The sequence below is a fragment of the Monodelphis domestica genome, chromosome 5, assembly GCF_027887165.1.
Source record: "Monodelphis domestica isolate mMonDom1 chromosome 5, mMonDom1.pri, whole genome shotgun sequence".
Classification (NCBI taxonomy): Eukaryota; Metazoa; Chordata; class Mammalia; order Didelphimorphia; family Didelphidae; genus Monodelphis; species Monodelphis domestica.
In genome coordinates, this window is record NC_077231.1 from 91,725,494 (window position 1) to 91,742,065 (window position 16,572).

At 37.8% G+C, this 16,572-nt stretch overlaps 1 protein-coding gene across 8 annotated transcripts in view; it reads left to right on the forward strand.

Moving 5' to 3' along the window:
- Positions 1–686: 686 nt before the first annotated feature.
- The window catches only part of TDG (thymine DNA glycosylase), a 28,559-nt gene continuing 12,673 nt past the window's right edge, over positions 687–16,572 (forward strand). For 2 of the 8 annotated variants that reach the window (XM_007503344.2, XM_007503349.2), the window contains exons 1-4: positions 689–827; positions 10,354–10,496; positions 12,902–13,137; positions 14,797–14,866. In XM_007503344.2, coding sequence (XP_007503406.1) covers positions 805–827; positions 10,354–10,496; positions 12,902–13,137; positions 14,797–14,866 — 472 coding nt within the window. In that variant the 5' untranslated portion in view covers positions 689–804. Of the gene's footprint in view, positions 828–1,151; positions 1,169–4,899; positions 5,045–9,798; positions 9,852–10,353; positions 10,497–12,901; positions 13,138–14,796; positions 14,867–16,572 lie in introns of those variants that run through there. The other 6 variants (XM_007503347.2, XM_007503348.2, XM_007503346.2 and 3 more) reach the window with 6 other exon arrangements.

The following is a 16,572-nucleotide window of genomic DNA, read 5'->3' on the forward strand; positions in this document are numbered from 1 at the left end:
CATGTTCGCTATATTGCGCATTGCATGCTTTACAACATTATCTCATTCTATTTTCACGTTCCTGAGAAGTCGGTGCCATTTTTAATTTCCATTTTATGAGATTGGTCCTGAATGGCTCACCTATGAACTAGGATTTTCTCGATTCCACATGCAGCGTTCTATATTATAAGTTGTAGCTATCATACGAATTGTTTTTAATAATTGGTAAATTTGCAGTTTAGCTTTAATACTCTGGATTATTTGAACTGCGTAGTTCTAGTAGTTCCACATTCTCCAGTTTTGCTTTTTTTTTCCCCCTGCTTGCGTAGGTGCGCCCAGGTAGCTAGTTAGCCAGGCAGATACCTCCTCCACTTTCCCATCTGCTTCGCCCGGGGCAAACAGGTCCAGCCGGCTTCCAAGCAGCAGAGAAACGCTGACGTCAAGCCCACAACCCCCTTTCCTCCCCCTTCCTCTCCATCCCGAAAACCCTTGCGGCAGAGCTACTGGACCGGCAATCCCAGAACGAAGCGGATTGGCTGAAATCTTGCACCACGTGCTATGCAGGTCGCTAGTGGACTGGCTGCTGAGTACTGGAAGGAAGGCATAGAGGGTAAGACTGCGGCGGTGGGTAGCGGCGAAAGGGAGGGGGTGGGGCGCTCGGAGGCGGAGTAGGAGCTCGGGACTCCATCCTGTTCCCGTCGTTTCCTTCCATCCATCCTTCAGTTCACCCATTTATCAGTCTCGGGCAGTGACGGTGCATTCGGCTCGGCAGGGGATCTGCAGCTCGTTAGTTAAAACCACCGACTGGAAGGGCTGCGGCGGGGAATGGAAGCCGAGGACCTGAGCAGGTATGGCTCCGGGCTTGGTGGGGGGAGGGCTGCTGTCCCCAATCCTCACATCCCCCACTTATTTTCCTCCCCCCACGCCGATTCTCCTCTCCCCTCCCCCGACCACTAGCGCATGCGCTTGCGCCTGAGACAGTCTTTAAATGCTCCTCATCCTGGTACAAAGGCGGAGGCCGCGCGCGTGCGCACGAGCTTGTTCCCCCTCCCCCTTATCCATTTTTCTTTTGGCTCTTCAGCTAACCTTGGTTGAAGTACCTAAGAGATGGTGATCTTTTTTGTTAGGCCTTGGGGGAGACAGAGATGGAGTAAAGCTTGTGCAAGAGGCTTTTCCCAACATCCCTTAGGTGTGTGAATGTGGTGTCTTTTCTCATTCTATTATATTCAATCTCTTCCGTCTCTAGCTTGGGTTCATAATATGTATATGTGCATGTGCTCTCCTTTAGACTCCAAACTCTTGGAGGGCAGGAAGTGCTTTTCCCTTTCTTTGGGTTTCTCGTACTTAGCACAGTGCCTGGGACGTTGTTTTTTAAAAACTAAATTAAATTTAAGCTTTTTGATTAAATTAAGCTCTAAAATGCTGTTCATTTAATTTTAGCTTTCAAATTTAACTTACAGTTTAAATGTTTTACATTTTAATGGGGCGGGGGAGGGGGAGCAATTACATGGCTCAGTGGATTTATAGTCCTTGAGTCTGAAGGACCCGAGTTCAAAATAAGCTTCAGACACAAGCTGTGTATGGGGTATTCTGGGTGGACTAGTACCTCTGGTGTGAGGACTTGGCTGAGCCCTTTTCTGGGCTGCTCATTCAACTTTGATGTCCACCTCTCACCCAACCTATGGCTCCAAGAAACTGTATTACCTGCAGTGGCCAAACCCCAGTAAAACTACCTCAGCAGAGGGCTAAACCAGGTTAAGGGGAACCAGCAGGCCTCAGACCCTTTGGCGAATGAGGGAGATGTCTCTCCAAGAATACTTTTCCTAGACTAATGGGTGGATGAAACTAGTTTGTTCCAATGGCCCAGAAGATGGCCAAAGCAGGCATTGTGAAGAGCTTAGAGCTTGGTCAGACATCCAGTATGCTATTGCCATCTATGCATACCAGGCTATTTGCAGTAATCTTGATTTTTGCCTTGCCATTGGATTTGGGTGACCCTGGAAGAGAGAATGAGCCATCTGGTGGCTTTGTCAATGAACTTAAATCCAGATCATTGAAAATCATCTCCCTGTGCTGGCATTGGTCATCTTTGAAAAGACAACCACAATAGCTTTGTGACCAAGGACAAATAGCTTCTGTTTGCCTTTATCCAAGCATTTAAATTTGACTAAATGTTTAAAAATGTTTTTTTGATTTAAAATAGTCCTTGTTCTAAAGGTGCTTACCTCTCTTTGATTCAGTTTCTTGATTTTTCACCAGGGATAATAGTAGTCCCTACTAGCCCTTAGTTTGGGCATGAGAGATCTTATGGTGGTTGTCCCAAAGGACTTGGTGCTGCTTTAAGCTTAAATAATTGCTTAAGGCCTAAATAACTTTAAAATGGATTGAGTGAATTATTGGAATACCTTATATGAAAAGCACTTTGCCAACTTTAAAGCCTAGATAATTGATAGCCATTACAGTTAGAGATAAGGAAGGACTAGTGATTTTGATTGTTATTAGACTTGGAAACTCCCTCATCCAAAGGCTTCTTTGCAATTTAGGTCTTTAGCATACTGAGAGTTTAAGTGACTTGCCCAAGGACACACTGCCATTGGTCTTCAACTAGAACTTGAACCCGGGTCTGACCCTTAAGATTAGATCTTTATCTACTTCACCAGCTTCCTGTCACATTATTAAATTATTGGGAGAATGTTCATAGATGAGTAAATACAGGGGAACTCTCATCTAGTTGCCTGCTTTTATACAAAGTAATTGAATGAGGACTGGGGTCATTATGTAAGAAGGGGAGGCACTAATCCCCTACACTGCCATATATTCTTGGATCTATTTGACACTAGCCTCCTTTCAGGTGCTTGAACAAAACACTCTTATCTCTTGGCTCCTGGCATTTTCTTTGGCTTTTCCACATTTGTGCCTCCTATTTTCTCTGGCTCCCTTAAAATCTCAGCCAAAAAGTTTCACCTTTTACAATAAGCCATTCCAAACCCTTCTTATTTCTAAGACCTTTCCTCTGCTAACTATTTTCTATTTATCTTGTATATAGTTTGTTGGTACATATTCATTTACATCTTGCTCCCCTACCCCCATTAACTTGTGGGCTCTTTGAAGACAGGAACTGATTTTTGCCTTCCTTTGTTCCCCAGTAATTAACATAGTCTCTGGCACATAATAGACATTTATAACGTGCTTATTGATTGATCAGGAAAGGACTTAAACTTTTAATAACAGAAAACAGCATTAACACTTTGGGGACACCCTGGCAAGGGGAACAGCTTCAGCAAAGGCACTGTGAGAACAGGAATGTTAGATCCGGGAAACAGCAAAGAGAGTTTGGCTGTGCTGTAGAGTGGGTTAGCCTGGAAGGATAGATGGCAGCCAGCAGCAAAGGGACATGGTCTGCCCTACTTCTACTTTAGGAATAACTTAGAATCATAACTTTATAAAGCATTGTTCTAGACTAGGACATAAAGGATATTGCAAGGTTTACCTGTATTTTTTTTAAGCCCATACCTTCTTTCTTAGAATCAATACTATATATTGGTTCCAAGCAGAAGAATAGTAAGGGCTAGGCAATGGGGGCCAAGTGACTTACCCAGGATCACACATCTAGGAGAGCTGTGTGAGAGGCCAGTCCTGGAGACAGTAAGTCCTAGATTCAAATTTGACACTAACTGTATTGGCATGTTGGAAGTAAAGAAATATGGCTTAAGAAAAAACCAATCAATCTCCCACTCTCCAGTCTAGTTGGCTTGGCCTATGACCTGCACCAAAATGATGTAATTTTAGTACTAATATGGTTCAGATTTGCAAGATATTTGATGTTTACTTTCTATGTATGTTTGCCAACATGCCATCATAAACTTTGTATAATCCTAAACTTTTTTTTACAAACATAGTTATTTCATAGCTGTTCAAACTTCCATTGGAAAAATAAAAGCTATACTGTTTGCTTGGAGAGGGTTTTGAGAAAAGGACACAAAGAAACCTAGGATCTAAAGCTGCAAGGGACCTCAGAAGTCCTCTAGTTCAATCCTCTCATTTTGAGATTGAGGAAACTGAGGCTCAGACACTTGAACTGACTTGCTTGCGTTTATCCAGATGGTAAATAACTGATGCAGTATTTGAACCCAGATTCAGCACTGTTTACAGTTTACAACAGCAAGATGAAGGATGAAATTATAGAGGGGAGAAAGGAAGTGGGAAGCTCATGTAGAGCGAGATGGTCTGAATTAAAATCCTAACTCTACTCTTTATTTGTTTAATTGTTTGGCCCTCTACAAGGAACTTCTCTTTGACCCACAGATCATATCTGTAAACTGGGGATAATACTTGTACCACCTCCCATGAAGGATTGTTGGGAGGAAAGTGCTTGGTAAACCTTAAAGTAATAGGAGTTTGAGTTGCCTATAGTAGACCCATATGTACTAGTTTGGGCAGGATCCCCAGTACACTCCCCAATGGGCCAGGACTGTTGGATACTAATAAAGAATTCATTCCTAGTTTGACTTCAGTGTTTTCTCTGACAGTGTTGATCAGAAACCATCTCCATTCTCATTTTCTCCAACAATGCATATCCTACTCATCCTTGTCTAATGTCCTACTATAAATATTTTTTAAAATAAATTTTTATTGGGGGAGGTAGGTAGGTGGCTCAATAGATATAGGCCTAGAGATGGGAGGTTCAGGGTTTGGTTCGAATATGGCCTTAGTCACTTCTAGCTGTGTCATCCTAGGTAAGTTACTTACCTCTCATTGCCTAGACTTTACCACTCCTCTGTCTTGGAACCAATACACAATATTGATTCTAAGACAGAAGGCAAGGTTTTTAAAATAATGATAATAATAATTTTTATTGATATTTTCTGTTTCTTACATCACCATAGCTATTCTAAATTTTTCTTCCCTTCCTTCTACCAGAGAGCCATCCCATATGACAAAGAGTGGTACTTTTTAGAGAGGAAAAAAAATCACGACAACTTACCAGTACATTGAAAAAGTCCAAAAACATGAGCAATATATGACCCCTTTGGACCTCTCACCTCCACAAAGGCATAATTTGGAGGTAACTTCTCATTTCTCTTCATTCAAGTCCTGCTTGATCTTTATAATTTTGTTACATTGACTTTTGATTTTTTTTTTTTGGCATATGGTCAGTTATTTATATTCTTGTAGTTCTGTGTATATTGTACTTTTGGCTCTTCTGCATTAGTTCATGATAATCTTGCCATACTTTCCTTCATTCATCACATATATTATTTCTTATAGCATAGTAATATTCCATTATATCATATATCAATTTATTTAGCCATTCCCATTGACAGGCATCTACTTTGTTTCTGTTCCTTAGCTATCACAAAAAATGCTGGCATAGATATTTTGAAGTATATAGAGACTTTTTCCTTACCAGTGGCTTCCTTGGGATATAGGCCCAATGGAGTTTGAGTCTCTTTATTTGCATAATTCCAAATTGCTTTCCAAAATTATTATTAGTGCGTCTGTCTTACAATATTTGCCTCTTCCCAGTTTTGGTCATCTTTACCAATTTACGGGGTATGAAGCAAAACCTCTGGGTTGTTTTGATTTCCATTTCTCTTATTAGTGATTTGGACCATTCTTTCATGTAGTTGTAAATACTTTGCAGTTCATTTGAGAACTTTTTGGTCGAATTTTTTGACCATTTATCTGTTGGAGAATGGCTATTAATCTTTTTTTATATATGTATATGTTAATTATTTACATATCTTAGATACTAAAGCCTTATCAGAGAAATTTTATACAACAGATTTTCCCCATTCAGTTACTTTCCTTATTATTCTTGATGTGTTAATGTTATCTGTGCAGAAGCTTTTCTATTTCAAGTAATCAGAGTTATCTATTTTATTTTTTTTTAATTGCCACTATCTCCTGTTTGGTTAAGAATATCTCTCTTACCCATAGCTAAGGATCTCCAGTGAACATGCTGGGGCCTTTCTCTAAATCTTTTAACATTGTGTGGCCTTTAGTACTATACATGGGCTGTGGGTTGGTAATCCCTCCTTCCTGTCAAATGGCTGGCTCATCACTTTTTTCTCATCATACATCTCTCTGAGGACATCCTTTATTATACTTCTCTTGTCTCCTTTCTCAGTTGGTTATGTTTTACAGCCTGCTCATACCCACTTTTCACTTCTCCTTTCCTTTTGGGTTTCCTACTCCCCCCTAAGAAGTTACACAGTGATGTAGAAATGGTGCTGAAGGAACAACAGACAAGAGAAGTTGTTGGAGTAAAAATGAAGCGCAGACTTGAGGAAACAGTATTGAGGGATTCATTCAAATATATCAGGAAGAGAAGAAAATACCAAAGTTTTGGGAGAAACCTTGGCCTTTATTGCCAAAAAAAGATGACCTAGAGAATATTAATAACCAGTGACTCATTTACTCTTTAGTATCCTCAACCAAAGAGAATTCTCTTTTCCATGTGGTTTCCTACTTGGTTTTGCATCAGTCCTATGTTTGCACCCAGAAAGCTGACCCCTACTGGATACTAATACTTTTACTCCTTCCTCCACATAATTGAAGAAACACGATATGCTAGGAAGAGAACTCTATTTGGAATTCTAGTACCTGGTGTCAAGTCCAAATTCCAATATTTGCTAACTTTGTGATCATGAGCAAATTACTATCTCTGAATCTTAGTTTCCTTATCTCCATGCTCCAGCCCTCCAAGTCAAGAACCACTGTAAAAGTCCTCACAGGAAGTGATGCGAAATATAAAGGCAGTTTTTTACATCACTTCCTGTGTCTCACATGTACCAATGGTGGCTTAAACTTGGCCTAGGACAGCCCAGGGAGTCAGTCAGTTGTTTTTGATTTGTCACTTGCTAGCACACGCGGGTCATAGACCATCCTCCCCCATAGTTAATCCTTAAGTGGGGGTGTATACATTCCTGGTTACTAAAATTCTAAAGACTAAGCAGGGTGGAGTAAATCTAAAATTCACAGAATAGGTGGTCTCTAAAGCCCCTTCCAATTCTAAATTCTCTTTGGGATCAAATAATAGTACCACCACCATCATCCATCAAATTTTTCATCTTCCATTAATTTTATTTTATTTTATTTATTTATTTTTTAAGCCCTTACCTTCCATCTTGGAGTCAGTACTGTGTATTGGCTCCAAGGCAGAAGAGTGGTAAGGGCTAGGCAATGGGGGTTAAGTGACTTGCCCAGGTTCACACAGCTGGGAAGTGTCTGAGGCCAGATTTGATTCCATTAATTTTATACCTTGATGCCTCATTATATTTGGAGGTGATCCCCAGTTTTCTCCAAGGATACATCTTTCCATTAGCTTTAGTGGTTTTTATGAAGTTGGAAGGACTTTTGGGTATCTGTAGTTAGAGGATCCGTCTAACTATTCTTGAAGATGCCCTTCACTAGGTTGGTTGCTGGTTCCTTTCCAAGTATAATACATTTTTAATTGCAGCAGGTCTTGAGAATTATCTCAAGTAAGTCAGAAAGGGCTTGTGATCAGCTGTGGGCACAGATGAGCTACAAGGCAGCTATAAGGACATTGTTGGGAAGAGCTCATGGCAAAGGAACCATCCAATTGGGCTTGGACCAGGGAACAGCCAGTCCACCATGGGGGTTAAGACTTCCTGGAGGGGGACCAGAACTGCCTTTCTGTTGTGTCTCACATCTCAAGCATCTCCACTGGCCTGCACCCTTTGTGACTTCTGGGTCTGGTGGGACCTTCCCAAACAACCTTCCCCCCACCCCCCAAGCAGAACTCCAATAAATAGTATCCCTCTCAGCAGCAGTCCCCCAAATAGCCTCCTTCAACTCAGTCACTTCCCTTGATTTCCTTGGCCTCTTGGCCCAGGAACTTTTTCCTCTTCCTCCCTCCAGTGCTGCAATTAGAACCTGGTATCTATACTCTGCATATCATGCTATCTCCCCTGGTTCCTAGCAGTCAGTAGGATAAAGAACAATCAGGACTAGCATGCACCCCACCCCCCACCCTCATTCTGCAAGTTGTCCCTGTAGGGTGATTGCCTTCCCTGGCTGACATCCCTTCTGTTCTCTTCCTTCTCTTCTTCAACTTCCTGGTTATTAAGCCTTAGCCCTCCTTGTTGTAGAACTCTTATTCGTCTTGACATCACAGTGGTCTTGGTTCCTCCTTTAATAAATTGGAGAAGGGGGGGGGGGGAGGAAAAAGAAAACCCAAACCATTGAAACCACAGAGCTTGAGAACTGACAGGATTTATAGGTGGAAGGTACTTTGAAGTCAGCTAGTAGTCCAGTAGTCCGTGGTGTATAGATGAGGAATCTTAAGAATTAAAGAGAGATAGGTGATAATAAGAAGCAGAACCAGGATTTGAATATAGGTCTTCCAAATGCAGAAATAGGATTCCTTTCACCAGCTCATGTACTTTGAGGCATTCTATATGTAACTTTAAAATTTTAGCCCTATTAAAAATCTTTGAGCCTCTTTTCAAAATCTTTTCATTTTGCCATCAGACAGTGGAGATCTCCTGTTAAATAATATTTCACAAGTAGGCAGCCTCAGAATTTGGACAAAATCCAGCTTTCCTTACTCCTAGCCCATGGAGTTTTTCATTGAGTGTGCTCTTTTCCCATACAGTGAGAATTACTGTTCAGGATGATGTTATTGTAGCTTTGTAAAAGCCCAGGCAAAGAAGATTCAATTCTATTTAGTATACTTGCTCAGCTCTTAAAGTATTGGTGTTGAAAGCAAGGGTTGTAATACTTAGGAACTTAACCTATAATTAATAGAAAGCTAAATCCCAGGATATCATACCTTGATTAAATCATACATCTTTGTAGACTTAAAATTTCAGGGATTCATTCTGTTAATTATTGAAGTTAGATTGACAGTAGGATCTGCCTTATTTCCACCAACTGAACATTATATAAAAAGTGCTTATATTAAAGCACCTATATGTATAGGAAAATATTATTTAATTATTATTAGCTATTTGATGAGTCAGTGGATAGAGAACCTGGTCTGGAGACAGGAGAGTCTTAGTTCAAATTTTATTTCAAACACTTCCTGGCTGTGTCCCTGGCAAATCACTTAACCCCAGTTGTTTAGCTCTTACCACTCTTCTGCCTTGGAACCAATACTTAGTACAGAAGGTAAGAGTTGTTTTTTTTTTTTTAAGTAAATATTATTTAGGGACAGCTAAGTGGCTCAGTGGATAGAGATTTAAAGGAAGTAAATGACTGAATAATTGAAACACCAGTCTCAGAGAGTAGGTAATAACATTTATATCCTCTCATGTCAGAGAGATGGGAGGGGGACTACTGAGGCAGAATGTTGTATTCATTCTCAGATGAAGACACTTGGATATTTTTGCTTTATTTTTTCTTTGCCATAAGTTAGGGCATTCAATCTGGAGGTGAGATTAAAATATCTGGTATAAATATGAAAAAGGTCTGAGATATGGGGAATAGTGACAGTTTAAAAATCTATCTTTAAATTTCTTAAACTCAGATCTTTGTTTACTGGAATGTAAATAGTTATGTGTACTTAGGAAAACCTCAGTTAAAAGAATCTTGTGGTTTACATATGTTCTTATGTAAAATTAATAATAACCTAGTAATGTGAATAATTACCCCTTAGTTAATAATTCTTAAATTTGTATTTTCATTTTCCAGGTTATCCCAAAATGAGGCACACCTGTGCCAGTAACTTCCAAGAGTAAATTAGGATGTTTTGTGAGAGGGTAGTAATTCCTTTCTATGCTATCACCAATCTGTATTTCAGACAGATTTTGTTAATGTGTATTTGTTCACTATCAGTCTCTTTCATTTTTTCAGATTCAACGTTCAAAGGTCTATTAGCCACTAGAAAGCTGGTCCTGAAGTTTTAGGTATGCTGCTATCACACAGTTAAATAGCTAAGCCTAGGAGAGGTAGCAATACTTCTTTTTTTACAAGGCTTTTAATCACTTATACAGAAGTGATTTTTTTTTTAGGGGGGAAATTAAATGTTTGAATAGAGACCTTAATATCATAACTTAGAATAGAGTGTTATATCACTTATCAGAACATTTTTTCTTCTAGGATGATTAACTATTAAAAGATTGAACACTGAAGAGAGGTTGTAGACATCTTTAATATTATGATAGCCAGTGAGATAGATCTACCTTGAACTGTAAATGTAGCTTTCTTTGAAGGCACATGGCTGTCCATAAATTTTGGGGCCTTTCTAGCTATGGAATTCTATGATATTTCTAGGAGAAGTATTTCTTAAGTATTATTGAAACAAAGATGTAAATTCTGGTTACAAAATAGTATACTGAAGTCTGATTATAACTTATTATTTAAATAGTTTGAAATAATATTATGAAAACATTCTCTCTTTTTTTTAAGATACTCTCTTGAGCAAATTCAGGCATTTTACCAATTTCCATTCCATCCAATGATGGCTACAGCTCCCAACATGGAATTTATGAATGAACAACCAGCTCTGCCAGAAATTCCAGCCCCAGTCTTTGACCCAGAACCTGTTCAAGGTAGTTTTGGAGACATTGAGATTTTAATTAACCAGCTTTTTTTTACAAAATATGTCATTGATTGATCTTTATAGGTTACCTTTATCCTATTTGTCTTTATAAGAGATATTTTAATAACCTGGTGATATTTTTCCTTCAACTTTGCTGTAAAATACTTAACCAATGTATGACTAGAAAGTTCACAGTGGTGTGTTTTTAATAATTTGGCCTTAAACATTTCCTAGCTGTGTGACCCTGAGCAAGTCATTTAACCCCCATTGCCTAACCCTTTCTATGCTTCTGCCTTATAGTATTGATTATAAGATGGAAAAAGGGTTAAAAAAAAAACCAGATCTTTTAATATTATTATTTATGACTATTCTCTGCATGGATAATGGTAATTTCATCATATGTAAAGAAAATTTAAAAATAAGAGGTTGTTTATAGTGTGACAAAATAGACTTTAAAAAAAGTTTTTAGAATTTAACATTAACAGACCTGTTTCTGCCTGATTCTCTACTATCCATAATTCACTTTAAAATTGGCACTTTAAATTTTATAAAAGTATCTGAGGAAGATCTACAATGAACTCTATAAATCTTTTATGGAGCATTTAGGGGAAAACAAAAATCATACACCATGAGATATTTGGGGTTTGTAGAGCAGCATCAACTGAAGCTAGAGATCAAACTATCAAGATTAGGGGCACCTGAGTGACTCAGTGGATTGAGAGTCAGGTGGAAGGTCCTAAATTCAAATATAACCTCTGACATTTCCTAGCTGTGTAACCCTGGGCAAGTCACTTAACCCTTATTGCCTAGCCCTTACTGCTCTTTTGCTTTGGAACCAATACACAGTATTGCTTCTATGACAGAAGGTAAAGGTTTAAGTATATATTAATTTGAACTACATTTACTGGTAATATGATTTTTAAAGATAGTTGTATGTGTCCCCAGCTGTCTAATCTAGCTTTGTGGGTAAATTTAAAAACAAACAGAAGGCTTTGATCTTAACCAGCTTAGTAACTACTCATGTACAAAAACATTGCCAATAAGCATTACTAAGCATTCACAACTAAAGTCAAATGGATTTCTATTCTAAATTTTCTTTTCCCATAGGAGTGAAGAACTTTTTTTCTTTTTCTCTCTTTAAAAAAAAAAGCCCCTGGTTCTTAAAAGAAAGAAAAGGTAACAGGCATTCATATGTTTTTTTTAAAAAGCAAGCCTGAAATTGATTTAGATGTATATATTTTGGTTTTTTATCTTTTAGAGAAGCATATTTGCTTTTTACATTAAAAATAGGGAACCTAGAATTCTGTTTAATAAATATATCGGATATATTCTAAATTAGTTACTTAATTTAAAAAATACATCAGACAGCACGATCCTACCTAAAAGGAAAAAAATATATGTTTTAAAGTAGATGCTGATAAGCTGGAGAGTATCCAGAGAATGACAACCAGGATGGTGAAGGGTCTTAAGTTTTTGTTATATGATTAAAGGAAGTGGTGTGGAACTTAGTGTGGAGCAGAGTTAGTAATTCTAAAGAGGCCAATTTGGACTTAAGGAAAAACTCTCTAACAATGAGAAAGATTAAAAAATGGGATTGGCTGGCCCATTGGGCAAGAGGATCTTGCTTTCTTGAGGCCTCCTAAGCAAAGGCAAAAATTGGGAGAGGGGAGCACTCGAGGTCTTTGGCAAAAAGGATTTTTGTTCAAGTATAACCTGGACCAGTCCTGGCTCTGACAACTAGTTGTGGAGCCTGGAGAAATTAGTCTTTTTCAATACTCCAGTTTTGTGATCTATAAAAAAGAGGGATTAGGCTTGATGGCTATCAAGGTCTCTTCTAAATCTGTGATTCTTTCTAAATTTAAGAGTATGTGGGAATAATATTTTAGCCTAAAACATCATGCAGAGTTTTATTTTACATCATCTATAATTTTGTATACAAAATATTTTAATGACTCCCAAAGGAACTACAAGTATTTTTGAAAAACTTTTTTCTCTCATTTCCTAGAGAAAAAAAAATTATCTTTTTCTCTGGAAAGTGAGAAGTATCAGATTTTATTTTCTAAGAATTAAAAAAAAAAGGTCTTCTTTCTTGGAATAATATCTCCACCTTGTGGCCTTTTAGAATATGGCTGTTTTAAGGTTATGTTTTTCAAATTATATTCTCAAATGTTAATTCATGTTAATATGCTGAATTAAAATCATATACAGTTATATAGCATGATTATTATCAAACTTTAATGTGTTGGCTCTTAAGAGCAATTTATGGATTCCTTTGAGTAGACCTCTAGCCTAAGTTATTGATATTTTAAAGTACATGAGATTTTACAAAGGTCCTGCTTATAGTGAGCACTAAATATTGTACATATGAAATAGATATGTCAGATATTTACAACCTCAGTAATTCCAATGTTTCAGTAGAAAAGGGAAGAAAAAGAAGAACCAGATCATCAGAGCCAAAAAAGCCGGAGCCAAAAAAACCTGCCGCATCCCCCAAATCGGCCAAGTCAACAAAATCCAAGGGGAAACAAGAAAAAATTACAGACACTTTCAAAGTGAAAAGGAAAGTGGATCGTTTTAATGGGGTCTCAGAAGCTGAACTTCTGACCAAGACCCTGCCTGATATTTTGACCTTCAACCTGGATATTGTCATTGTAAGTTGACATCTTCATACTTGATATTAGCAGGCTGATTTTTTTCAGTGGGTTATCTGTCATTTCTAGGCATATAGTGGCAGATGTAGGGCATCTTGATAGAAAGATTCATTTCCTTGTCACATGGTTTGATAGAGATATGATTGGGGATGTAGAGTCTAAATGATCACTCTGTTGCAAATATTAATAATTTGGAAATAGGTCTTGATCAGTGACACATGTAAAACCCAGTGGAACTGCATGTTGGCTATGGGAGGGGGAGGGAAGAGGGGAGGAAAAGAATATGAAATCATGTAACCATGGAAAAATATTCTAAATTAATTAAATAATTTTTTTAAGAAAAGAAAGATTCATTTCCTAATATCTCTTTTTGGGGATTATAAGTACCAACTTCTGAGCCACTAAAGGTTACATTGCAAGGCAATACCTAATTTTCTTTTGAAAAGAAGTTTCACTAACTAAAAGCTAAAAGATAAAGAGAACAAAACTTATCTCTTAATGAAAGCTATCTAGACAGCTCCCTTTCATCTCCTTGCCCTTCTGGTTTTTCATTCTCATCTTGTTTCATGAACCACATTTCCTAATAGATTTCTGCTCTCTTACTGCTTGCCTGTGAAGTTGATCAAAAGGAATTTATATCATAAGTAGGACAGGCACTGAGCCATGATGTGGGGACTGTTTTCTGAACCAGATGCCAGTGTGAACTAGTCATGGCACTTTCTTCATTTTCTTCTTTGACAAGAATGCTTGAGTTGGGGTTTTGTGAATATTTAGGACATATATTTGTTATGAAATGGATAGACCAATGTGAAGTACTATTTTCTAGCCTATGTTTCTATAGTACTTTATATATAGTAAACAAAACTTTTTCCCTACAAGAAAACTCTGTTAAATTTTTCTCCATTTTGCCAGTAAGAAAATAGGCTCAGAAAGAGTAACATGTGCAAAGTCCCACAATTGGTGTCAAAAACAGGACTTGAACTCAGTTCTTCCAATGCCACTTGCAGTGCTCTTTCCCAACAAATGGTGCCACTTCTTACCCAAGAGCACCAAATTCTTTTCTGATCACTATTCCTTTGAATTCCTCTGTGCCATACTATACAGAAATAAGAGTTTTTCCATGCCTTCTAATTTAATTTTGATAAAAATGCCTTGAATATATTTTTTTAAGGAGCTCTGAAATATTGCAGTTAGGGTTAAACTTTTAAGTTATAAATATCACACACATCTCACAACATTCCAGATTGTGCCCAAACCAGATTAAAATGTAATTGGGAAATATTTAACAAAATAAATAAAAATAACAATAGATAACAGTACATTTTAAAACTTAAATCATTATGTGGCCCACAGGAGATCCATTATATATGGCTCCCATCTCTATTGAGTGTGACCCCATTACTATAGCTAAAAGGTATGTGATGTAGCTGATCCAAATTGAGAAAATAATTTAGGACAAAAGTTTTTTTTTTTTCTAAAATGAAATTATTTCCTCAAATTAAGATTAGAAAATTATTAGAAAATATATTTTGCTTATCTGCATCTTTTTATATCTGTCTTTTAATAGTTCACTGTAGAAATGAAGGGTTGATTACCTTCTTTTTCCCCAATAGATCCCATCTTGATAACACTAAAATTTTGAAATATCTTACTTTCTAGATTGGCATAAACCCCGGACTTATGGCGGCCTACAAAGGGCATCATTACCCAGGACCTGGGAACCATTTTTGTAAGTTTTCTTATTGACAATTTTTTCATTGTCAATTGTAATTGGCTTTAAAGGCAGATTATTTATTCTTGCCTTATCCTGGCATAGGGTTGTGTAAAGATTAAAATTTAGGGGAAACTGAGGCAGGTAGAAATTAGTTTCTCTCTGCAAGGAGTATTATATTTTTAGAGGTTTATTGAAGATTAAGGATTAAAGAAAATACAGGATAAGAAAGCACGTGTCTAGGCCCAGGGGCCTAGACAACCTCACCTACATTATGAAAAGAGCTGCGTCTGCTTGCAAGCAGAAACAGGAAAGGACCCACAAAAGCCTTTCCGGTCAGGTTAAATACCCCTTCTCGATCTCGGCCCAGGTGAGAATTCAGTGATATTACAAAGCATTCTGGGGAAGTGGAGCAAGGAATTCTGGGGATTGAAGTCCTGGATTCAAGTCCATTTTTATATCCCCCATTTGATTCTTATTGGGAAAGGTTTCCCCAAAAAGGATCATAAAAACAAAGATTACAATAATTTGAGGATGAGGAGAAGAACAAAACCAATAACTGCTGGACGCATTGACAAAAAGCCAGTTAGGGGGCAGTCCCCTTTCTGGCATGAAAGTATACATACAAATAACTGTTCAATCAACTACACCCAAAGTTCATTTTTGTGCAGCTTGTGATCTGGAGGCTTCTTCATATGTCTTCTCCAACAGTTCAGTTTCTGGATTCAGAGAAGTATCATCTTTCTTTACCTAAAATTCTTCTCAAAAGGAATTTTAAACTTTGCAATTTAAATAATGATATTTTTTACAGTTGGCACTAAGGTTTATAAGACTGGCTGGGTCTACCAATCTAGAACTGAATAGCTCACTGAGGAATTGTATCTACTGTCACACATGAGCCTAGTTAAGTGTAAAGGAACTCATCGCTAGAAAGGAAAGGGTGTCACTAGGTGATGACTTTTTTTGGGCAGTGGTAAGCCATAAAGTTGTTAAAAATACAAAATAGCCCCTAACCCTGAACAGCACCCCCCTGCTTCTAGCCAAAAGTCATTAGATAGGAAAAAAAATAGGACAAAGGGTGCTAAAAACCATCTGATGTTAGAATGTTGAACTATTTTTACTAGATACATCCTCTTCACATATAGTTTCTGCCCAGTGATTTCAGTACTAAAAGAGCTCACCCATCTCCATATTGACATTCTTATGTAAGCAAATCAAAATCTCTAACAGAGCTGTGCCTCAATGGAAATGTGGTAGATAAAGGCTGGAATCAAGGTGGTGGGTAGCAGGAAGAAGTACATCCAAGTTCCCCTACCAGACTTCCTTTACAAAGAGTTTGGGCTTGTTGCTCCATTATGTTTGGGGAATTCTTCATGTAAAAACTCCTTTTGTTGAATGCATGTCAATAGCTTAGAGCCTTTTTATAGAGTTCCCTACAGTACCAAGAGGAGTAAGTGACTATTAGGGACCCCAGGTGTCCTTAACTTCAATACCTATGACACCTACCTCTAAAGTAATGAAGTTACAACTTCAGAATGCTCGCTCTTATCCAAGGAATTCACATGTCCTATGTGATTTTTTTTTGCCTTTATCTCTGGTTATTTTGGGGGTAGGTGGTGGTATCATCTATCAACACAAAGGGAAAAAGTAATAATCGGATGGATTGAACTACCATACTTCCAAAATATAGAATTATTTCATGTTAGAGCGGTCACAGAAGATGC